Source organism: Lycorma delicatula, chromosome 2 (genome assembly GCF_047948215.1).
Source record: "Lycorma delicatula isolate Av1 chromosome 2, ASM4794821v1, whole genome shotgun sequence".
NCBI classification, from domain to species: domain Eukaryota; kingdom Metazoa; phylum Arthropoda; class Insecta; order Hemiptera; family Fulgoridae; genus Lycorma; species Lycorma delicatula.
This window is the reverse complement of record NC_134456.1, coordinates 119,873,215-119,899,700: the sequence shown is the minus strand read 5'-3', so window position 1 is coordinate 119,899,700 and position 26,486 is coordinate 119,873,215. Positions and strand designations below refer to the sequence as shown.

General features: G+C 29.7%; 1 protein-coding gene across 2 annotated transcripts in view; it reads left to right on the top strand.

Annotated features, from left to right (window-relative positions):
• LOC142319185 (calpain-B-like) overlaps window positions 1-26,486 on the top strand; it is a 78,569-nt gene that overhangs the window by 39,507 nt on the left and 12,576 nt on the right. For both annotated transcript variants that reach the window (XM_075356173.1, XM_075356172.1), the window contains exons 8-13: window positions 5,456-5,721; window positions 8,668-8,831; window positions 15,870-16,081; window positions 18,277-18,307; window positions 20,907-21,108; window positions 26,170-26,297. In XM_075356173.1, coding sequence (XP_075212288.1) covers window positions 5,456-5,721; window positions 8,668-8,831; window positions 15,870-16,081; window positions 18,277-18,307; window positions 20,907-21,108; window positions 26,170-26,297 — 1,003 coding nt within the window. The remainder of the gene's footprint in view (window positions 1-5,455; window positions 5,722-8,667; window positions 8,832-15,869; window positions 16,082-18,276; window positions 18,308-20,906; window positions 21,109-26,169; window positions 26,298-26,486) is intronic.

Here is a 26,486-nt window from a genome sequence, read left to right as displayed (position 1 = left end):
ATAAATAGTAGTATAATTGAAAAATTTCTATCAGCTACCACAAGGTAGCACATGAGTATTGCCAAGAACAAACCTAGATGCCATTGTGAAGTGTAATGAATACACGACGCTTACAGTAGTACTTCATTTGTTGCTTGGTAAACAAGTCGTTTTCCCAAGAGTAACAAGTTTTCATTACTAGACATTATTTCTCCAGTTATTCAATGCACGTGTTATAGATTTATGTTTTAAAGTTTTAATTTCATGGAAAATATCTGAATGTGACAGTACCTAACAATTCGACCATAACGAGGTTAATCGTCCATTTTAGAAAACGCAGATCAGTTGCAGACAAGAAGAGAACCAGGAGACCAGCCATTTTGATTGATGTTAAATTGGCTGAGGTTAAAAATATAATGCAGCAGTTGCCTTCAAAAAGCTATACTATTAGTACACTCTCAGATTTCATATGGAAGTGCTCAGAGACCATTGAAGCAGTTATCTTTTGTTATATCATGTTCACAGTGTTCAGGAATTGAAGACCGGATAAAGAAAAGCACATAGTGTACTGTACATGGTTTCAGTCACTTGCTGACAACCATGGAATTGCAGAGTTTGACATGTTTTTTTCACTGAGGAAATGTGGTTTCACCTTAGTTGGCTACATGAACAGTCAAAACACTAGAATTTGGTCAACTGAAAATCCACATGCTTACATGCAAAATCTTTACACTTTTAGAAAATGGGAGTGTGGTGTACTGTATCATGTCGTCGAATGCCATTTTCTCTACAACTACAGTGAACAGTTTGTGTATTAAGACATCATTACACAGTTTATTGAGCTTCTTGAAAATGATGAATGTGATTGTTGATTCCAACAGGACAGTGCCACATGTCACACATCTAATGAAAGCATGCATTTCTTGTCCGAGTTTTTTGGCATGCACATCATCTCTAAAGGATTATGGCCTCCATGTTCACACAATTTGACATCCCCAGATTTCTTCCTGTGGGGGTTATCTTAAAGGAAAGGTTTATAAAAACAGGTCACACACACTGGAGGGACTAAAGATAAACATAACAACGGAGATTAACATCAGTATACATGTGGTCCACAAAATGGCCTCAAACATGATAAAAAGAGTTTGTACATGTATCACTGAACAAGGCAGCCAATTTGAGCATATGTTGTAAAAATAAATAAATCTTTAAATATTATTACTTAATGTCTTATTTTTTTTATTCTTTGATCTGTGCAACTTTTGGATCTCTCTGTAGATTAGAAGAGGAAAGATTAGACAACAAATTATATTCTTTACTGGAGTCCTGAGGAAGATAGTAAAATTCATCTCCTTATTTGACAATTCTATCCTACCTGACACATCTCAGAGAGTTACATTTTGTAAAACTGGAGATTAAAAAATTAGTTTAAAATATTAATGGTTGAAGCCTCAAAGTTCAATCTCTATTGCTGGATACGGTTTCATTGCATATTGTTGGTATTTATTAGTAGCAAATGGCCATTGCAGTCGATACTAATAAAAATGTTTTAAAAATATTCCATAAATTTAGAGGATGACTGCAGAAGACAGAGTTAAATGAGTGGATACAGTGATTGATTAATGAATTAATTTTCCGATCTTAATGTTATTGTTTAATATTTATTTATTATTTAAAGTTTAAACTGCATCTACATATTTTAAAATTTCAGTTTACCTTACAGGATCCCCAAAAATACATGTACACAGATAATAAGTAAGTAAATGAGATGAAGTTATCAATTGAAAATCTAATGCAGTGGAAAATTGATCAATTGATCAGTGCAATATCAAAATTGATATTGCAGTGGAATGATTGTTGTCAGCTGTATTTGGGTAATGTATAATCGTATGCAAGAAAGTAACTTGAAATGATTAAATAATCTCCATTGTTAAATAAGTTGAGAATTATGTTATGTGCATTTTACTCAGAATAAATATTTATGCATTTAAGAAAGTTATTTTAAATCTTATAATTGTCAAAATATCAGGAAGAGTAGTATCGTAGTTATTTTTTGAATCATAAGTGTCTAATAAGGCATAAGAGTCATAAATAGAATCATCCATTTTAATGAAACTGATTGTATAGGTTGCAATAATAGGAATATTTGTCTGTTTTATTGATTTGTTGAAAGTATTTGACAGATTATGTTGTCAAAGACTATCATATCTGTTGAAAGACATTGGTATTGACCAGAAGGATAAAAAAGTCATAAAGGGATTATATTACAAGAAAGAAAGTGATAGAGATTAAGTGCTGAAACAGAAGAGATTATATATTACTCATCAGCAATTCAAACTAGCACACAGCTTAATATTTCTTTAGGTGATAATTGGGTTGAAAGTGATAAACTGTTTAAATTTCATAAATCTATTTGATTTTTATGGAATTTTGGGAAGCTCACCCCTAACTCTATTTTATATATATATATAAATTGTATATATATTACCTAACTATATAATATAAACTTATTCAGCCACTCCACAAGCACAGAATTTAGAGTATTCTTGTCTTACTTTTTTTTCATTAAAACGCTTTCGGACATAAGCCCATCTTCAGTAATGTTTCTTTAATTTTTTTTCATTTTTACATTTAGACATTAAAGTTCATATGATACATTAAAATTTGTGGAACAAATATTTGTTGTCAATAATGTTATTTTTTTTTTTAAATTTAAAATGTAATTTTTAAAATTTCCTTTTAACATGTTGTTAATATGTGGTACAGTACTGTACTGATTATCTGATTAAAATCAGTACAATACTGTATTAACATATTGACAACATGTTAAGGAAATTTAAAAAAATTATACGTTTTAAATTAAAAAAAAAATTATTGACTGAAAAGATATTTGATCTACAAATTTTAACATATCGTATGTATTTTAATGTATAAATATAAAAAAAAAACAAAAAAATTACAAAAATATATTTGATTACATATAAAAAATTATTTTTTAAAAAAGCTTTTATTTAACTAATAATAATATTAACATTAACAAAAAAAAGGAAACAAATTAGAAAAACCCTCTAAAAAGTGAAAAATAAGAATTAAATCAAATTGAGAATTTTAAACAAAAAAATATAATATATTAACAAATATAAAAATGCACTGAAAAATAAAAAATAAAGTATATAAATATCTAATAAATAATCAATAAATAAATGTAATAATTATTAAATTTAAAAATTAAAATTAATGAAAATATTTAGTTAAATAAAGCGAGGCGCAGTTTTTATAATTTATTTTTACAACAATTAATCTTCATTTTCATTTTCAATAATGACGCGAGGAGGCGGAAAGGTCTGCTGAAACCTCTCCAGTTGAGACTGACTAGCTACAAGTAACAATCTGGGAAAATGCACCCACTCGCTTTCTTTGTATGTGTTCTTACATAGTTGAAGTTCATCTTCGAATTGTGCTTGTAATCTAAGCCAAATTGAATGCACTCTTTCCGCTAAAAGTTTCAATTTAATTAATTATGAAGTTTTATTTAATGAATTCAAAATTATGATTACAATTATAATAATGATAATAATTAACAATTTTTCAGATTACCTTCAAAATGTAATAACTTTGTGCAAGATTTCTAAATTTAATCTTTATTTTTATCTTATTAACCCTTAAAGGTCATCACGGTGCAAATTTGAACCATCAAAGAATTAAAACTTGAGTTATTTTATTACAGATAAATAAAGTATATACATATACTAAACAACCTCATTAAACAAAAAATATAATTTAAATAAGTATTTAAATACTTATTTACGAATAAGTATTTATGCTAATGTCTATAAATGTTATTCGAAAAGATTGTTATAAAAACTGTACCACGCTTTTATTTAACTAAATATTTTCATTACTTTCAATTTTAAAATTTAATAATTATTACATTTATTTATTTTTTATTTATTGGTTATTTATTAGATATTTATATAATTTATTTTTTACTTTTCAGTGCATTTTTATATTTGTTAATATATTATATTTAATTCTCAATTTGATTTAATTCTTATTTTTTACTTTTTAGAGGGTTTTTCTGATTTGTTTCCTTTTTTTTATTAATGTTAATATTAATATTAGTTAAATAAAAGCTTTTTTAAAAAATAATTTTTTATATGTAATCAAATATATTTTTGTAATTTTTTTTTGTATTTTTTTCCTATTTCTTACTTTTTAATCTTAATGAACAATAAACTTTTTACATCCAAAAAAATATTCTTAATAATATTTATATCTGAATATTATTGTTTGTTTATCAAGACTAAAAAGTAAAAATATTAATTTTTACACATCAAAGTTACATACGTGTACCAAATTTCAATTATTTTCATACAATAATTCATGAGAAATGAAAATTTTCAACTAAATGCATGAATTTAGCATAGGGGTAGCGCGTGGGGTGTGGGGGTGGGTCATATCAAATTCTGACACTGTAGTGCTGTATTGTCATCAAAGTTACATACGTGTACCAAATTTCATTGATTTTCATACGATAAATAAAAAGATATAGCAGTTGCAAGATTTGATTAAAACTAAAGCAAGTTAAATAAAAGCTTATAATAAAAAAGAAAAAAATTAAAGAAACATTACTATTATGCCTGAAAGCGATTTAATAAAAAACGTTAGGATAAGAATGTTCTTTAATTCTGTACTTTGTGGAGTAGCTGAATAAGTTTATATTATATAATTAGCTAGAATTTACGTACATATATATATATATAATATGTAATTATAAAAAATATAAAAAAGAAAATATATATATATATATATATATATATATATAATTATTTTACTGTAAATATGTAGATTATTACATATTTACGTCATATTGTATTATGGTTAGTGTATATATTTCTGACTGTTGAAGTTTTCTGCCACGGATTCCTTACAATTCCTTACTGTTTCCATTTCTTGTGTATTATGTTGTACAAAATTTTATTCTGGCTTCTTTTATCCCTTATAATACTTTTCTATAACATTTTATAAACATTTTTCATAGTTCATCAATGACACTTGTTGCAACTACTGCATGGCATTTTGCTGCTCAAGTATTTAGAAGAACAGCACGTATCTAATTGTTCATTCATTAAATTTAAAAACATTCAGAGTCTATAAACAAATCTTTGATTAAGATGATGATAGTAATGTTAATAATAATAATAATCATGCTCTATTTGAGATAGGTAAGAAACTCTTTTAGTATGTAGATGCAGTATTGCATTTGTTTAATGTGTTTAATATATTGTTTTTGGCAAATTAATGTATTTGTGCGTTTCATATTAATATAAACAAAGTTAGCATTTTTGTTTTATACATTATTAATGTAAAATGCACCCTCAATCCAAGAATTATAAGTTTTAATTTTTTATTTATTATACCTGCTTAATAAGCTGAATAACTCAATTTTCCTAATTAATTATTCATTATATTTTAGGTCAACTAAATGGGAAAGTGTTCCAGAAGAAGTAAAAAAAGAAATTGAGTGGAATATAAAGCCAGATGGAGAATTTTGGATGTCATATTCAGATTTTATTACAAATTTTGAATTTGTACATATCTGTAATTTAATTAAAGATTCTCTGTTTGTCATTGATGACAAATTAGTAGACAAGCGTAATAAAAACTGGGTATCAAATACTATTGAGGGAAAATGGGTTGATGGAATTACTACAGGTGGCTGTAATAAAATAAGCAATTTTGGTAAGTAAAATATCTTTGGTCTGAATCATTATCAATCTAGACTGTTTCTTTTTTTGTTTTATTCAGTTATTCTAGTGAAAATCAACTTATATATGTGAAGTGTCTATTTTTTTATATTGTGTGTAATTCTTGGTTCATCTAATATACAGTAATTTACAAATAGGATGAAATAAATTATAAGTATTTAGCAATGAATGATTCTGTTACAGTGAAGTGGGCTATCACAAGTTTTTAAATGTTACCGTTACATTCATATAATTATTACATAATAGAATCCACAAGTAACAACCTTCAGGACAGTCTCAATCAGCTCTCTATAATGATTCATATAAGATTGACTGAGGAGCTATAGCTCCTCAGTCAATCAAGAAAGTGTCAAGAATTTAACACTTAGAGTGTATTTAAATGATGCAGTGGGAAGTAACTTTTCCCAGTTGCAAATTGTCAGTCAGTTCTGTGGTAAAATCTCTGGGCATTACTTCCTGCAGAAAGTCCTGAATTCTGCATGTAGACTGATGTCCTGAACAAAAACATTTTTGCTCTGATAGATAAAATAAATAATATATTTACCTTTCTTGAAACTACATGTTCTCTATATCAAAAATATCTTTCCTCTACCAGTTTTATTTTGCTGATTTACACTTTCTATTTATTTATGTTAATCAAAAGTCACCCCTTTCATGGTCACACACATTTTTTTGCACTTTCATACATTGATGGATTGCACTTGCAATCCATCAATCAGTACAATATACCTTTCGTTTCCTATCATCTGGCAATTTTATCTTAATTATTTCCTTTCTTTTAAATCATCCATTCATTTTATTGCTATCATCTGATCTTGTAGTACCTTCTAAACATGTTTCTATGGCTTGTACAAAACTTGGCTTTACATAACTTTCATTAAAATGCCCCTCTTTTTTGTTTCCAGTATTTCTTTAATTACTTAAACAATAATCTCAGTACAATAAGAATGTATTATACTATAGATATGCAGACTACGATGGATTATAATCCATTATTTTATTTTTAAATCTTTAACCAACCATCATGTAATGAATCTAGAATCTGATATTGACGGAAGTATTCTAATCTTTTAATATTTTTATGATTTTTAGAAGAGGTGTTTGATATCACTAAGTTAATATTTTTGTAATGAATTTTTAAAGTTTGCATTCTCTTATTATCTCTAACCTAGTCAAATCTCCCCAACTTTTTTTGTTTTTTTTCAATAGAATTTCACTATCCTGTTATTGTTAGGTTCTAATCATCTCTTACATACTTGTTTAGTTTTCCTTCCACATGTATTTTCTGTTATGTCAATTTCTGCCAAAATGGTAGACATAAAAACTTACAGTTTGTGGTTGGCTTAGGTTTTAAATCCTAAGATAATTTTCGCATCCTAAGTCCTTCCTGAAATCCTAAGGGCATCCTTCCTAAGATAATTTTCTTGTAATATTTTTTATAATAGCATACATACTGTTCAATTTTACTGTTTCTTATTTGTACTTGCACATTTCCATATTCCGATTTTATATTAATAACCTATAGTTTCATGACGAAAATACTTTTGTCCTTAACTCATTATGTCCTAGTCCATCTTAAGTTGCCATATCTAATTTCCTTTTAGATTGCTGAACACCACTGTTTGAAATTCTTACTTTTAAAGTTTCAATACAACAGTTGTCATGACTCTGGTATTTTCTGTTGGGTTATTTTATGACAATTATTTTTTTATCACCAATTATTTTTTTATGACAATTATTATTTTTTTATATGTTAATTCATGGAGGCAAATAAAGTATAAAGAAAGATTATCAATAAAACAGATTAACATTTAACAAATTTATCTGCTTTAATGATGATGAAATGATGGAGAATAATATTCAGTATTAAGACTTCTCCCAACCACCCAGACCTGACCTCATCGAATGTATACAGGCAAATGTGAAGAATTGGGTTCCAGAACACAGTACTATAATCAGTATGAATGTAGTTTTTAATGTTTCATGTACATTAATTAAATGGAAAAAAGTAAAGAGGGTGCAAAAAAAAGCTGAAGAACCCATTGATTTTCAAAACAATACTTTGTTTTAAAAACTAAAAAAATTAGTGTAATTTAAGATAAAATAGTAACAAAATTGCAAAAGGTGGTAATGTTTGTAAAACAAAGGTTCTGAAGGGAACTATTACACACAAGAAAGTAGCATTTCAAAATGAAAAATGATTGAGCAAGAAAGGTTTGGAATGGAAGGAGTAATAAGAATATAAGGCTTAAAGCGTAGGAGGTAATAAATGCATTAAATAAGGAAAATGGAATTTTTTATCTGACAAATGACTGTTGAAAAACGTGTTGTTCAAAAAGGTAAAATGAGTCTAGTATTTAAACAAATATGTAGTTCCCAAACAGCCAGACTTAGAAATCAAAAAAAGAAGTGTTGGATACCTTATCAATTCTAATTAACAAGAGGTCTAGAGATATAGTGAAATTATACAAAAATAACTAAAAATGATAACAATCCACAAAATAGTCTGAATTGGTATAAAATTGAATGTGTGTGTGTGTGTGTGTGTGTTCATGTGCATGCATGTAACTGGATTTTATAGAAAAATAAAAGACCAATATATTTTTTAAATTCATAACCAAATCAAAATTTAAATTAACTTACACATAATTTTAATGTAAAATATATGGCTTAATTTTTAAAAAAATTTAATCATCAAAAAATAAATGTCATTGGCATAATAGTGTAACAGTTGCACACAATAATATTTGGAAGAAAGATGATGAAATCTATAATAAAAAAGCTGACATCTACTTGGTTTTTTACAATCTGTTTCTGAATATATTTTACACTGTTGTTCTAATGTGGTTATTTTTTACTCATTCATTTATTTTTTCTTGGTACATCAAGAAGATTTCATCAATTTTTTTCTTACTTACAGACATATTTTGGCTAAATCCTCAGTACAAAATAACACTTTCAAGTCCGGATGAAGGAGATGAAGATGATCTTTGTACTGTTTTGATAGCTTTAACAAACAAAATTAAAAAATCAAAGGGGAAAGAGGGTCATTCTATCAACTCGGTAGGATTTGAAGTATACAAGGTGAGATATTAAGTAGTATGATCCTAGTTACACATAAAAAATAGTTACATGGATAAAGAACAATATGCCGTTAAACTTCTGTGTTAGTAATATAATTACCAGCAATATTGATTTGATACTAAGGTGCAGCAACGCACAATTTTTGAGTAACAGTCACTGAAAATGCATTGTAGTAACCTGAAAGCTTGCTATTCTTTCAAATATAAATATTCTTTCAAACTGCATTAACATGGTACCTTAGTGATATTGTCTAATTGTCTTACTTCTATCTCATAACCCATTCTTTTTAAATCTTAACACTGTCTGTACCTGCTTTCTTTACACACTTCTTCAGGCAATATGCATCCTTTTAATTTGCCTGAAATCTGCGATTCAGGTATTTCTTGGGCCTTTGATCATGCAAGGTAAAGAGCAATTTTTTGTAATACCATATAGCATTCAAAAATTATTATTTTTATTATACAAAAATCTTTATTATTGTAATTCATTGGTGGATTTTTTTATACAGTTTCTTTTTATATAAACTTTTAATTCTAGTGAAAGTAAAGAGAATATCTTTTGATGTATCATTTAGAGGAGAGTTTTTCTGCATAACTTTTAATTGTTTGGGAGTTAAATTTAATCTTTCTGCTTTAATGTGATATTTGTTTATTTAATCATATCGTGCTAATTTTTCTCCTTTTTGTTATTTTTATTGTTGAAATATAATAATATTGCAAATACTGTTGAAATAAATATTGCAACAATTGATACATTGTTACATTTTTGATTTTCAATCCCCCCTTTTGTTGACATATTATTTGACACTTGCTTTTAAAATTAGGTTTGATACGAGTTAAAAATGGGATACTTGGTAATAATCATAAAAAAGTTAAACCTGCGTATATTTATATTTAAAAAGCAAGGTCAACTTTCTCTATCACATACCTTCATATTTCACTTATTTACTTGAAGAAGGTTATGAGTATTTCAGTAGTATTCCTTTCTGAGTTTTATATCAAGGAGATATTTTTTTTGTGTATAATTATTAGTCTATTTCAATTTCTTAACCATTTGATCAGAGAGAGCATTTTTACCTACTTCTTTATGAGTAGACTGGATCAAGGTAGTCTTTTTTCTTTCATTCACTCTGATGATTTGTCTGACCTAAATAGTGTTATTATTTTTAGAAAATATAGGATTGAGTTCTTTATTTTTAGGATATTCTAAGTAAAAATAATAAAAAATAAAGTGCTTTAAGTAAAAATGTGGTTTACTGAATTTTTTTTTTACATTATATTTTATAGGGCAAAAGGTATTCACTGAAGTATGAGATGCTACCGAAAAATTCGGGGAATTTTACCATAAAAATAGAATAGCTTACCATAACTTATAATTTCCACTGTCAACTTTAAAGTAATCCCCTTGGGCATTGATACAGTGACCCCAGCGTTTTTCCCATGATTCCATGCATCCCTGGAAGTCTGCAGGTGTAAGTGTTCAAAGCGCGTTCTGCGTTTCTTCCTGAATCTCCTCAATTATGTTAAAACGACGGCCTTTCAATTGAAATATTATTTTCGGAAAGAGAAAAAAATCGCACTGGGCAAGATAAGGCGAATAGGGTTGGTGTGGAATCACTACCGTCTTTTTGGAAGCCAAGAAATTCCGAACAGCTAGCGAAGTGCGTGCGGGCGCGTTGTCATGGTGCAAAACTCTCTGTTGTTACCCCACAGATCTGAACGTTTGCGCCTAATGCTTTCACGCAACCGCTTCAAAACTTTACAATAGAACATCCCATTGACAATTTGACCAAGAGGAACAAATTCCTTATGGATAATGTCTTTGATGTCGAGAAAAACAATCATCATGGACTTCACATTGCTGAACTTGGCGACTTCCACTGCGACGATTACTGCTTAGTTTCAGAGTCATACCCCTACACTCTTGTCTCATCACCAGTTATGATGTTGGAGATGAAGTTAGGGTCATCTCTTGCTGAATTTTTCAATTCACTAGACAGCTATGCGATTTTGTTTCTGGTCGCTGTTCAACAGTATCGGTACGAATTTTGCCGCAATGCATCTCATGTTCAAATTGTCCGACAAGATGCGTTGCACGGACCAATATGATATTTGTACGATTGCACAAACATTATGGATTGTTTGTCTACGATCTGCAACAATAGCCTCTCGCACTTTCGCGATGTTTTCCGATGTTACGCTTGTTGATGGTCTTCCTGAACGATCATCGTCATCGACTGTCGTTTGTCCATCTTTGAATCGTTTGTACCACAAAAAAGTTTTACTATTACTCATAGCATTGTCACCAAATGCTTCCACAAGCATGCGATGGGTTTTTGCACCAGGTTTTTAAAGCATGAAGCAAAATTTGATGCAGGTTCTTTGCTCTTTAAAATCTGTCATTTAGAACTTTGCCGAAGCAGTAAAACACAACGTTACACAACCACACGAAAGTCAACAATGCAACCTCTCACCGTCACAGCTGTTGGAACACTGATTCACAAAGAGTACTGTTAACCACATCTAGCGGCAGCAGGTCGTACCAGCAAAGGTTCGCGCGCGAAATTCAAATTTCCCGAACTTTTGGGTAGCACCTCGTACTACGGATAAATACATTTTCATGCATTCGAGGTGTAATTGGAAAGTTTTAAGATTGGGCTTTTAATTTCAAAATGGCAGTACTTGCAGGCTATTGGAGATGGATCTCCTTCAAAGTAATCTCCTTCTGACTGAACATACCGACTCCAACAGTGTTTCCACTTTTGGAAGCATTCCTGAAAATTTTCTTTCTCAAGGGTATTAAGAACCCTCTCTGTTGTTGTCTGGATATCTTCTTGGTTACCTTGAGTCAAATTAGTTTCCTTTCATTGAAAATTTCAATTTAGGTAATAGATAGAAGTCCTGAATTTGGAATTTGGTTAAAAATTCTGTGATTGAGAACACATGATGGGCCATAATGAGTGGTGGTGGTCCACCCAATTTTGTCTCACCAGAGTGCAGGCCTTTTCTTTTGCTTATCTTTACACAAATGCTGAAACTGTTATAGTACTCCTGGTTGAATGTCTGACCCATAGGGACAAACTCATGATGCATGATATCCATAGAATCGAAGAAAACCACCAACATTGTCTTCACCCCCAACTTTGTCGGGCTTTTTTCAGTCATGATGAACTTGGACGCTTCTTCTGTGATGATTGTGCTTTTGCCATTGGGTCATACCATAAACCATGATTCATTGCCTGTAATTATCCTACTTAACAAATCTGGGTTAGTTTCAGTTCGATTAATCTCTTCTTGGGGCATTACAAGTCAGTGCTGATTCTGCTGGACAGACAAAAATTTGAAATGAATTTCATGAACACTCAAAGCGTGTTCAAATTTTTGGTTAAAAAAACTAAACTATGTTGTAACATAAATTCAGTTCATTGGCAATCTCCCTAATTTTAATCACAACATACTAAATCGCAAACTTTCACTATGTTTTCACACGTCTTTGAAGTGGAAGGTTGGCCAAACTGGAGCTCATCTTCGGCTGATTCGCGGCCATCTTTGAATCTGCTGAACAAGATAAAAACATTTGATTAGCTCAGACATTTGTCCCAGAAAGCTGTTTTTTTAAGAAGTCATAAGTCTCCAAAGCTCATTTCCCGGTTTTCAAACAAGATTTGACACAATCTCATTGTTCCATTTTTTAATAATCTGCTGAGAACTGAAATCACATATTTACTCCACCAGGATGCCACTTTCTAGTGAGCAAAGATGTCGCTGTGATTTTCTCAGGACATTTCAAGGACAAAATAAGCTTCCCCTTCCACATCCGTAAGCAAACCCAGCCCTCCTATTGAGCAGTGCAGTACCTGTCTTAAAACTTTCCAATCACACCTCGTATGAACAATAATTCAAACATACTTTTATTATAATACAATTTTTTATTTTCAAACATTTATTTCAGACATAATATGTATGATATTCAATTTTGAATGAGTTGTACGCTACTTACATTTGAAGACAAAAAAGTATTATCATTATAAAGTCTATAGTTATTGGTATGAATCTTACATATACAAATATACATATACATATTTTTTTAGAGAAAGAACTTTTGATCCAGGAGCACGGTTTCTGCAAAATAAACTTGATCATATAATTCAGTCCATCATGTTTCAGTCATGTCCATTATGGACATATATTGTCTTGGCCATAAATTATTTTTACAAAAAATGCATTTACATAAGCTGATTTTAACTAGAAAAGAAAACATATCTGTAGATATGAAAAAAAAACCATATTATATTTGGAAATGGTAAATACTAAGTAATACTTAGTACTTTTTTCTAAACCAAATATTGCTCTTCTGCTTCTTTGCAGAGGAGAACACATACTTTCCATAAAATAATTTCATAATTTTACTTAAAAGCTGTGTACTTGTTTCCTTTCTGCAAATATTGTTCTACATGTGTTCACCCTAAGGATTCATAGCATTACCACTATTCTGCTTTTCCTATAGCAATTTTCTAAAAATAATAATACTTTGCAAGTAATCAGTCTGCTTCATGGCATAATAAGTTCAGATCAATTGATCAGCTGTTTTCTTGAGAACCATAGCAGGATTGACCATAAGGAAATGAAGAGAGTTAAAAGAGTAAATGGAAACTTACTCTTTCTATAGCATGACAAAACATATTCATAAAAATGTTAGTGTTTTGCATACATATATCTGAAAAATGTACTCCCAAGACAGTTGAATCCAGGTTAAATATAATTTTGACTGAAGTAGAACTAGATAATTACTTAACAGAGTTGATGAATATAAATCCTACTTCCAAAAATAAAAATAAAATAGGCTGAATTACAATGATAAAGTCATTAAACATATACTAATTTCACCAGCATATCAAATATGCTGGTGAGCATATCAAATGCTCAGTATAAGCACTGAAGTTCAGTGCTTATTACTCATGTATTTATCCCCAAATTACAGATGGTTTAAGTTCAAGTTTTTGCTTCAGTAAACGCAGTAGTTCACAGTAGTTGTCAGTGTTTACTGATTGACCTTTAGGTGTGAAATAAACCAAAAGTGAACCTTCCTTATCCCAGAATATCATTATCACCTTTCCTGCAGACATTTGAGTTAGAACTTTTTTGTTGTGGGAGATGAAAGATGTTTCCACATTAAACTTTGTTGCTTACTCTCGGGTGCAAAGTGATGGACCATCAACGGTTATTATTCGCTTAAGAAATGAATCTTTTCATCTTCGTAACATTTCAAAAGCCTCTGGGAAATTTTCAAATGATTCTCTTTGTGGATGCTGGCCAATTGATATGGAAACCAGCAAGTACAGACTTTTTTAAAGTTCAAAGAATCATGAATGATTGAAAATCCTGAGCCATGGCTTATATTCCACTCACTTGCAATGTCATCAACCGTAATTTGTCAATTACAGAGAATCATTTGTTTAGTCGCTTCAATATTATTGTTGGTCTTTGAAATAGAACCTTGCCGCTATTCATCAAAGAGAGAAATCCTACTACTTTTAAAGCAATCAATTTATTTGTAGATCTTGCTTCCACTCAAACAACTCTCTCCATATTGCTGCTGTATTTGATGAATAATCTCTGCTATTTTCACCCCTTCTGAAGTGAGGAAACATATCGCTGCTCGCATTTCTTCCTTGGTGCAATCAGACATGGGATCACTCATTTTAAACAGACTTTTAAACACAGTCACAAATAGCTAACAGTGAAAAAATACTTTCAATGAATAGCTGATAAAAGTTATAACTGAACAATCATTGCTGCCATACAAGTGAGTGGGAGGGAAATCAAAATTTCCCTTTACTTTTTTACTTACTCTCGTAAATTTCACTTATTTTTACAACTGATGTGAGTGATCACTGTAGTGAGAGTTTTTGCAGGCTGTCACCTTGAGCGCAACTTAAATGATTACAATTACACATTCTGATGTTATTAAATTATATGTAAAAATATACATAATGTTAACATTTCTGTATAAAATTACCACCACACGTAATATTAGATTGTTTATTCATAAGCTGGTTATCATACTTTTCTTATTGCTTTAAACATTTATTAGGTGACAGATGATACAAACAGAAGTCTGTTTTCCATAATATGAGTGTTTTGTTTATATCAGTATTAAACATATGTGAAATAGTAGACTGTACAGTAGTGAACAAAATAATCTGAACAAAGAGAATTTTTGTTCTGTTGTAGGAATTTTCATTCTGTGGCCGATTGCTTGTTGTTTGGTGTTTCAGGTTATGTTGTTAGTTCATATACAAACAGAATTAGTGGTTTTTGTGCTTTTATAATTCATTGACTATTAGTTGGTGACCTAAGTTTGGTGACCTTGTGAGTTTCTATTACAAGTCTGTTGTAAGGAGCACTTACGCCTGTGGATGGGATGATAAAATCGGACCAATACGTTAACATATGCCATAGAAAAATAGTCCCACTTATAAAGAAGAACCCAGAACTCATTTTCCAACAGGACCTTGCACCATGTCACATGTCAAAGAAAGTGAAAGAGTTCTTAAAAAACCAAATAAATTGAGTGGTCTTGTAACCAGGCAACTCCCCCAACCTGAATCCCATTGAAAATGTATGGGCAATACTAAAAAGTAGACTTGGGAAAATGAGTTGAAGCACAAAAACTGATCTTATTAGTTCAGTGATACAGATTTGGTTTCGAGATGTAGAAATCAAAAATCATTGTTCTACCTTAGTGGAATCAATGCCAAAGAGAATTAATGAGATAATCAAAAACACAGGGGGCAGAAAGGAGGAACTTAAATTTGAGTAAGTTTGACTATTAAACGTTTTTTCTTTTAGAAATAAAATTTTCTGTTAAAAATACTGTGTTTGAATTAATTTGTTATAAATAGCAAACCAAACAATTTTTCTTAACTATATGAATACGCTGTAATGCATTCAGAAAGAGATAATTACAGTATAACAGATGTATAATTAATTATATCTAATGAATCTGATTTAAAAACTATTTTTTGATTGTCCTCAGTTGGAAGATTCTGAAGATACACCAAAACCACTAGACAAAGACTTCTTTAGATACCATGATACAGAGAAATTTTCAGCTTATTCATCTACACGTAAAGTTTCTGATCATTTCAAATTGAATCCTGGAATATACTGTATAGTACCTTTCAGTTATTATAATGAAACTGGTGAATTTCTACTTCGCGTGTTCTCTGAACGCAAATGTAATCTGGAGTAAGTAGTTTGGTAAATCATTACAGTAATTTTGAAGCAAAACTTTTAAAATTTCTCAAGGAGAACTGAAAGGAGTCAGTTAATGCACTATATCAAGTACAGTAAACACTAAATTTCATTGAGGACAAACATAATATGATCTTCTTTCTTTCAGTTCTCTTCATAATTTTCTTACAAAAATCTTATAATAACCACTTTTTAAAAGGAGAAAATCATACCACTAGCATCCCAGAAGCAAGCATGTTAACTAGCTACTTAAATTACTCAGTTGGTACACCTGATTCTATTTTTTGTACAAGGGTAAAACTAGTTATAAAATTGGAATGTGCAGAATATTTTTCACATCTTGAACTAAGGGTAAAACAACAAAAAATTTTCTCAATTTTTATTACTTTCCTGTCTAGATAGCACTACAGCAGAGCTATAGCTCTAGAAGGGAAAGTATAGTAATCGGTCCAGTTTGGGCATAGGTGGTTTTCACTGGATCTTGATGTTTTGACATCTAAGGAACCCAAAAAACTGAATGGAAATTTTCCAGATGTTAATGTTCGAATGTGTTCAGTGTTAGTCTCTAAATCACCTTATATCTCCAGAACTACTGGACCGATTTTGACCAAATTTGGTCAGATTACTTATATACATGGGGCATTGATGCCATTAAATTTTCAAATTAAAAGTTAAGGGGGTTTGGCTGTACAGCAAGGTCACTCTTTATATCTCAAGATTTCACCTAATTAAGGTCATATTTTTCTTAGGCATATTTGTTAACAATTAAAAAATAGCAATATTTGCAAAAAAATTTTAACAAAATTGCACCCTCACCTCGAAGAATGCTGTTGTAGTTGTCTGCTGTGTTGTGATGTTACAGATGAGCAGTAGAATTAAATAAATGAATAATATTTAAAGTGTTAAAAAGTATTTAAATTGGCGCTAGTATTGCCACATTCATGCGAATTAAATAGGACATGCATGCATGTTTTAGTTAGAATCGATGAATTAAATAAACAAAAATACATTATATTTAAGTAAAATGATAAATATTTTAAATTAAGTTATGTGTGTATGAGTGTGTAACCTGTGCATCAGAAACAGCCCACACTTGTATGACTTTACCCAAGAAAGCGGCTTTAGCCACATGACAGGAAATTTCTACAACTGTGTTGCCAGTATCTTTTTTTTTTTTTTTAAATAAAATCTACTCTAAACTCACCTCTATATAAAGTATTCATTTTACATTCTCTGCAGAAAATACACACTCCACATACACCAAGACTAAATCAATCACATGTCTCATCAATCTTTTTTTAGTGGCATTAATCACTACCGCATTAGCATCTAATAAATGTCAACAATATTCAGAAAAACTGAATCCAGTGTTTTTAATAAAATAAACTGCAGAAACTAGTTTATTCAACAGTATAGTTACTAGTTTACAGTTTATTTAAAATGCTGTCTTTTTATCTTTACTTTGTAGTCTTACCAGGAGTTTTTCTTATCAATTAATCTGCTTAATTGGAAATTTTATTCGTACATGTGTATGATAACCACCACATACTATTTCTACCATCAGTAACATGACATATATTTACCATACTCGAGGGCAAGTAACGAATCATGAGGTTAATTGTAGACTAAACATGATTGTCACACCCATTACTGAGTTGGATCGAGGGTTAGTCTTCTTATACAAAAGGTTGACAATTCAATTTCCAAGCCAAAACCAATATGTGTTTAATGCCATCAGTTTCTCCACCATCCATCATTTATTATTAGATTCTAATTAGCAATACAGCCTGATCAGGCAGTCTGGGGATGTAACACGCTACAGGCTACTCCAACGAAAGATACAGTTGCCTAAAGGGTCTTCAATTTAATAAGACTGCACAAGATCTTGAAAATTTTGAAATAATTACATCATTCAATTGATTCTGAAACATTATCTATAGCTTTCAACTACCAATGTGTGTCATTAACTTGTCTTTCCATGTCCTAATATATATTATTTCAATTCTGTGCGTAAGTCATACCTGATTTAACTTGTTACAATATCACCTGGATAGAATCCAGACTTCAATATATTCTTAAAGAGTTCAAAAGATACAGAGCAACAACATTTTTATATTTTACTTGAATTAATAATTACTGAACTAAATGTATATGAAAATTCCACTATTACAATTTTTATTTTATTTCAGGGACTATGATGGAGAAAGCGTGAAACTAATTGTAAGTATGTAGAAAACATGAGTGCCTTGTTTTTGAAAAATAAGAATACGAGGGATACACAAAAATAACCAAAATTATTAAAAAAGATTGTTTTAATTATTTTTACTTCACTAAAGACCTGTAATCTCTTTCATGCACTTTTCACGTGATTGAATATACTTTTCCCAATGGTTTTCTTAATGTTGGAAACATTTTTGAAGAGAAAGGTTGCCCAAGGCCAGCTGTACTATTTGACTTCTTCCGTAACACAAAACTTGCTTCCTTTGAGTTCTTTTTTCATACACGGGAACCAGAAATAGTCACATGAAATAAGATCAAACAAATAAGACGAGTAAGGGAAAATGATCACCTTCAACAAAGGCTGTTTGATGTGGATGCAGTGCAGGTGGGAGCATTGAGGCAAAATATAATTGGGTATTCACCATCTGTCCAGGAGGAGCTGATTCCTGTGAAGACCAAATCAACATTCTCTTCGCATCTGATTGAACTTGCCACACTTTTTTGGCTTTATGAATTGATTTTAATTGGTAAAACTCCAAGTTACACAAGTAAATTCAGAAATCTCATCTTCAATAGGTTTGTCGATCAATAAATCGGCATTTGAAAGAGTCTGCATTGTAAATTTTTTAAAGATTTTCTTCATTGATCAGATTTAGGTTGGTCTTCAAGTAACATTCCTCCTCAATTGAAACACAAAAACTTCTTGTAGATCTCTGTTTTACTTAAAGCTTTCTCTTTAAAAGTATTTTGAAGCATCACTACTATTTTAGCCATTTTCCCTAAGAGGAAACAAAATTTTTGCATTTTATGATCACCCATTACAAAAGTCATACATGATTAAGAAGCATAAAAAAACTCATGGAACGTCTTAATTCAGAGCAATGCCAATTGCACTTAGCAGCAGAATTCTCAACTATGTTTAGATTGTGTGTACAGATTTTGCTTATTTTTTTATACCTCCCTTGTATGCATTTAAAAATAACATTTCTTAATTACATAATTCTCTGTTAAAACAGCATTTAAAAAATTCTTCCTATTCATATTTTAAGAGTTCTGTCAAATTCAGGATACTACAGTAACTAATTCTGACGTAATCCTGTTACATTTTAAGAATATTTGACTAATTACTAATCATCTTGATGAAACGTGGTTAAAATTTAGAAAAATTAATCACTTCCAGAATAAATGAAAAATATGCTTCCAAAATATCATTGAATGACACCTGCATAATATATCTAAAATGATCTGAGAAAGTCACTTGCAGTTGATTGCTCCTCTATGTTAACTCACTTAATATGGACCTGCAGATATTCAACAAAAAAGTTTTATTAAATAAAAAAGTTATTTTCCAATTAATAGCTACCATAATTAGTAGCTCTCTATTAAAATGATAATAATGGCTTAAGGTACTAATGATTATTTAACATTATATTTCATAAATAACAGATTAAATTTTAAGTACAGTTTGAATCTATACGTAACTGTAATAGAATATGTTGTATTTAACTGTCTATTCTCAAGAATGGTTATTATATTCAATTGCAACCTAAAATAAATAACCTAAATAATAATTAGTAATCACCAAGAACAAATTAATGCTATTGATTTTAATAAATTCAAGTAAATATTTTTTTGAAAAAATGTTTGATCTTATTTTATTTTACTGCAGAAACATTTTGCTTTGCTAGATATTATACTCATTTTTTAAGTTATGAGACATTGTAGTGCATTTCATTTCTAAAAATCACATTTCAAGTTTAGAGTGCAAATACTTCTTTTTTTCTGAAAACAAATACAAAGATATTACACATGTCCGAAAAAATTAATGCAGACCAGAAAAGTAGAAAAAATCTACTTGTAAAGAAAAGTTTTTTTTTCAGTCTTATTTTAATCTCATTCTTAATATGAAATAATAATAAAATCAGCATAGCAAATACTATATTGAGTAATTTATTTTTTCTCCCAGTTTTCAAAGCATGGATAATAATAATAATTTAAAATAACTCAGGTATTTATTTGGAATCAATTTTTATCAAAATAACAAAACTGCCAGTTGCTTAAACAATCTTACAAATAACTTTGTATATTTGATAAATCATGATTAGAACAATTTTATTTTACTTAAATCAATTAAGAAAATGTTTTAAAAAAGTTCTTAATGAAGTTTATGACAAAAAATTTTGATCTGTTAGCAATTTGTAAATTGAATACAGACATATAAATCAAATTGTGGCCTAATTTCTCAGAAGTCTGTTAAATAAAATAACATATTTTTACCAATTATATTGGTATGTCTTGTAAACAACATATTTCTAAAGCAATTCAGATTATTCTTTATTTGACAAGGATTTCACAATTTTTAAGGGATTTAGTTCATCATTTTAATTTATTTTATTTTAAGCTTTTTTCAATGAAAAATGCTAGAAGATAAAGCTTTTAAACATAATTCCATTATATTGTAAATAGTATAAAAATTGATGAAACCACAATAAAAAAGCATTTTATTTTCTCATAAAAGTAGAATTATCATAATTAATTCCCCAACCTATAATATGAACTAAATACAATAAATTTCATTATTTGTATTTTTTTAATTTAGGTTAATAAAGAAAATGAAGATGCAAATAAAACTGAAAAAGAAAAGGAGAAATTAGACATTAATGGTGCTCATGATGAAGAAGAACTTAGGAAAAAATTACAGAGAAAAATTGATAATCATTTCAAAGCATTACGTAAAGCATCTGATAAAAAAGTAATGAAAAAGGAGTTAATAAATATTCTTCATGCTATTATTGAGAAAGGTAATTTCTACACATTATATTTCTGTAAGATTGTTTAAAAACAGTATAAATTAGTTACATCTTTAACATGAATATCTCAAAAAATTTTTGTAACAAATGATGAATAATCAAACTAATCGATTTGATACTGTGCTCCCTTCTTCCATTCAGTCCAAGTTTAAGTTTATCTCAAGTTTACTGAATAGGAATTATCCATTCATTACACGGAAGGTAATCCGACATGAAACTGCAATCAACATAATCATAGTTCAACTCTCAACAACTGGTTTATTACATGTGCCTTGGGCTGTTGGCATTTTTACCTTGCTCGTTCCCATCAATTTCCAGGATTCTACCTCAGGACATTTCAGTTATTTTGCAACTAGTAAGTTGCAAGGAAATACATTTTATAGTCTTACAAAGAACTCAATAAAAATAAGAATATTCTTTTTTCATAAATTTTTTACATCAACCATTATTTTTTTTTGTCTTCAGTCATTTGACTGGTTTGATGCAGCTCTGATGCAGCTCTCCAAGATTCCCTATCTATTGCTAGTAGTTTCATTTCGGTATACCCCCTACATGTTACATCCCTAACAATTTGTTTTACATATTCCAAACGTTGCCTGCGTACACAATTTTTTCCTTCTACCTGCCCCTCCAATATTAAAGCGGCTATTCCAGGATGCCTTAATATGTGGCCTATAAGTCTGTCTCTTCCTTTAGCTATATTTTTCCAAATGCTTCTTTCTTCATCTATTTGCCGCAACACCTCTTCATTTGTCGCTTTATCCACCCATCTGATTTTTAACATTCTCCTATAGCACCACATTTCAAAAGTTTCTAATCTTTTCTTCTCAGATATTTCAATCGTCCAAGTTTCACTTCCTTATAAAGCGACACTCCAAACGTACACTTTCAAAAATCTTTTACCTAACATTTAAATTAATTTTTGATGTAAACAAATTATATTTCTGACTGAAGGCTCGTTTCACCTGTGCTATTCGGCATTTTATATCTCTTCTGCTTCGTCCATCTTTAGTAATTCTATTTCCCAAATAACAAAATTCTTCTACCTCCATAATCTGTTCTCCTCCTATTTTCACATTTAGTGATCCATCTTTGTTATTTCTACTACATTTCATTTCTTTCGTTTTGTTCTTTTTTATTTTCATGCGGTAGTTCTTGCATAGGACTTCATCCATGCCGTTCATTGTTTCTTCTAAATCCTTTTTACTCTCAACTAGAATTACTATATCATCTGCAAATCGTAGCATCTTTATCTTTTCACCTTGTACTGTTACTCCAAATCTAAATTGTTCTTTAACATCATTAACTGCTAGTTCTTTGTAAAGATTAAAAAGTAACAGGGACAGGGAACATCCTTGTCGGACTCCCTTTATTATTACGGCTTCATTCTTATGTTCTTCAATTAGATACTGAGTCAAAATTTGAGCAGTTTCAGCTGTCACTTCATCAAAAATTAAAACTTGAATTCCCTCCTCCAGTCTGAAATATCTTACAATAATCAGAACAAATTTTACTTCCCTTCTGTTTGAGCTAGCCATCGTTACTGTTACATAATTAATGTTTTCCAAAGAACACAACACATTATCAAATGTAAATGATGAAATAACGTTAATAATAATTGCCTCGGTTTTTGCAATTTCATCTGCTCTAGCAGATGAAAATTTTGGGTCACAACTTTTTAACCAGTTTAGATGTGCAGTCTGATATTTTGAAACTGAGTTCGTGTCTAGTCGTGTGGTATGAAAATTTAGCTTCTTCAGCAGCATACTCCAGATCACTATTGTTGTTATTCTCGTCTTTGGCTTTAAAAATATCTCTTATATTTGCTGCAGTAGTAGCATTAATAGCACTCCTATGTTTAGCTGTTTTCACGTGGTCTTCAATATCACCCTTTCCTTTATGCATTCTCCAGTACATAATGTGCAATAGACACTTCATTGTTACCATCATTACACAACTTCAAAAATTTGTATTCTGTTGCAGGTTAACATTAAACACACATTATCTTTTGGCCATTGCTAAATGATGAGATAAAAAACGAATAGAGATAAAATGATCAAAAATGTGCAGACGAGTTACTTCACACACAAAACAACATAAACACATTACCCCTGTTATTTTGCCAAATGTCTAAGTAAAAGGTTGTGGTGAGACTGGTAGCCAGGCCTCCATCAAAATCGACATCTGTGCTTGCTCCAAGCTGAGAGTGCACGGCCATAAGAGAATGTTTAAAAACACGATATCGAACATGTAGGTTTAAAATTTAAAAAAATCCTTTCCAGTCATAAAATGTTCAAACTCCGGTAGTCCTGGTTTTTAGTGCTGATTTAGTCTTTTTAGTACTAATTCCGGACATATGGTAAGCGGAATAATTCACAATAATTCCGGACATTATTGGTTTTAAATAAAACAAATGTTTCATCTAATTCTGTAATCTTTTTGCTTGTAACAAATAGTAAACTTATCTTGTAATTCTTTCAAGTAAAATAAAAAAGCAGCATCTACATCAAAATTTTATTATTTCTTCTGACTAGAAAAGAGTATAGGTTATAAAAAAAAATAATCTTGCTTTCATGCACTGTTAACACAATTGCTTCACTCACTAAATATATTTTGACTGGCTGCACAGTTCCAGAATTACTTTGCATCTAACTTTTTTTTTCAAATTCTCCAGTATATATAAAGAAACTTTCTGTTATAAAAATCATAAAAATTAAAAAGACGTATGACATAGAAAATCTAAATGTTCCTATAAATCTATTAGGTTAGGGATTGAAAAGACAATTTCATTTAACATGTTAAACAAAAAATATTGCTATTCAGCTTTCTTGTGAAGATAACACTGAAATAGAAAGAAAGCTGAATAACAACCTACTTCTTTTAGGTTGATTCTTTTAGGATTTTATTAAAAGTGAAAGTAGTTTAATAGATTGTTATTAAATAAGGTAAAATATATATTTTGTAGCCATAAATTATGCAAAGAAAAGACCTAAGTTATTTTAGAGGGGTCTAACAATGCCAACACTAAGCTCCTTTTCAAAAAAGAAAAAAAATTAAAAATTGCAATAAAGAAAATATATATTTTTTAGATAATTCTGTATAAGAAGATTTTATAGAATCATGGAATTATTTTTGTTTTGCTTTATGAATTTTAAAACATCCTTTTAAAATTTATTACACTGGCAGTGATCTAGTTATGGTAACAACTGTTACAGCTGATGAAATATATTCTCTTTTGTCAGCTACATGTTTAAACAATGTTTTAGTTGAACCAGGTTCATCTCAGAACCAATATAAACTTTTAATCACATTATTATCAATAATTAATCAGAAGGTTAAACCACAGTGACCTCTTGGCTTCACTTGTGAAGAAGAGTTTATCTCTATGAAAAAATTATATTATTATTTTTTTTTGTAGAAGGAATGGGAGAGTTGCATGGTCCAAGTTTAAAATGTGTCTTAAATTTAAACTTAAAGTCCATGGTGATAAAATTGTCCAGTTTATTCCACAAGCAGCAGAGGACAGATAAAATTGAAGAAATTAATTAAATATACAAGAGTATTTGATGGATGACCCAGTACATGATCAGAGTACTTCCACTTACCTTTTTACTTGCTTGTACGAAGTAAAGGAAGTATTGTGATGGCAAAAAATTTTTGGTTTTCAGATTTCAACAGAAATATCCATTTTGACTAGTTTCAGCATGACATCTGTATGTATCTCACATAACTCAGGAACGATTAGCCATAGGATTTTGAAATTTTGGATTTATGACTGTTGTAACATCTAGTTGTGCACCTCCCCTTTAGATTGCATAGACTGTACCAAAAGTGTCTAAAAAAACCCAAAATCCAAAAATTTGGATTTTGGACTTTTTCTTAACTGCAGTAATAAGGTCATTGAGAGCTTTTCAATAATATATCATAAGTGGTACTTTCATTGGTTCAAGAGTTACAGCCAAATAAAATTTTAGTTAATGAAATATTTTATCTTACAAGGGGAAGACACATCAGTTCAAATCAGATTTCATCTCCTATTTTTTAACTTTTTTTTTGTTTAATTTAAATATATTGATTTATTAATAATTATTAACCTCGGTTGTAAAAAAAAATTGTAATAAAAAATAATTCAATAACAATAAAAAAAAAATATGAAAAAATATCAGAAGTTATTAATGAAATAAAATTTGATCTACTTTTCATTTAAAAAAATATGTATATGTAATTCAATAGGCGTACAAGGAAGTCATATGGTGTCCACATCAGATATTTTACATTGAGAATGAGAGAGAGAGAGAGAGAGAAAAGAAATAATTATATATGATATAAATAAAAGAAAATTTAAAGAATTTTTTTTAAAAATCTGACAGTATTATTTATTAATTTTGAAATTCTGTGATTTAGTGACCTACAAACTTTATTTTTCTAGTTTAAATAACAAACTAAAATGTATAAAAATGTCTGAATTTTGTTTTTGCTCAACCTTTCTTTAAACTTTAATTTTCATAGTACTCAACCTTTGACACTAAAATATTGTTTATAAAACTTTTCAGAAATGTTTATATGTTTTTTACTGCAAAGAAACACGAAAATAAACATTTTGTAAATTTTTAAATCCCTTTTTAACACACTGGACTGTATATTTATTTAAAAATAAAAAAAGATTACAAAAATTCAATATTAGTAGTACAAATATTCACACACTGAAAGTGCAAATTTAGACAGACTAGTCTTATTCACTTGTAAATAAATCAATGGCCCAGTCAGTTTAATCCAAATAACTATAAAAAAAGCATGGATAAGGGACGAGAAGAAATACATACATGTAGGTTAAAGGAAATTTGAACTACAAGCTGTGATAGCTTTCTTGCATTCTGCCCACTCTCAGAACTTGTAAAAACTACTACCCAATTATTTAATACAACATGATTAAAATAAAATGTGTGAATAAAAATGTATGATGAATTTGAAGCATACATACAGTAGATAATAATTTATATATAGTTATACATCAGCCGTAACCAACTATCCTATTATAACTGTTTGTTTCAGAAATTGTAAAAGAAGGTTTTTCAAAAGATCTCAGTTGCATTATTGTAAAATCAGAAGTCTATAACAATGGAAAAGAACTTAGTTCTGATAAGATGAAACAACTGCTCTTCCAAATAGCTGACTCGATGGTACGTATATGTTAGTAATGTTGTGATGAATAGCTTTTCTGCCTCAATAAAGAATTGTTAATAACAAGAAAAACAACTAACGAAAGATCTGTGAATATGTGGTAACAACTGGCAATACACATATGAAGTGTATGGATGGCCAACATCTTGTGCCATGGTTCATTTATCAGTGGTAAACTGGGGCTGTAT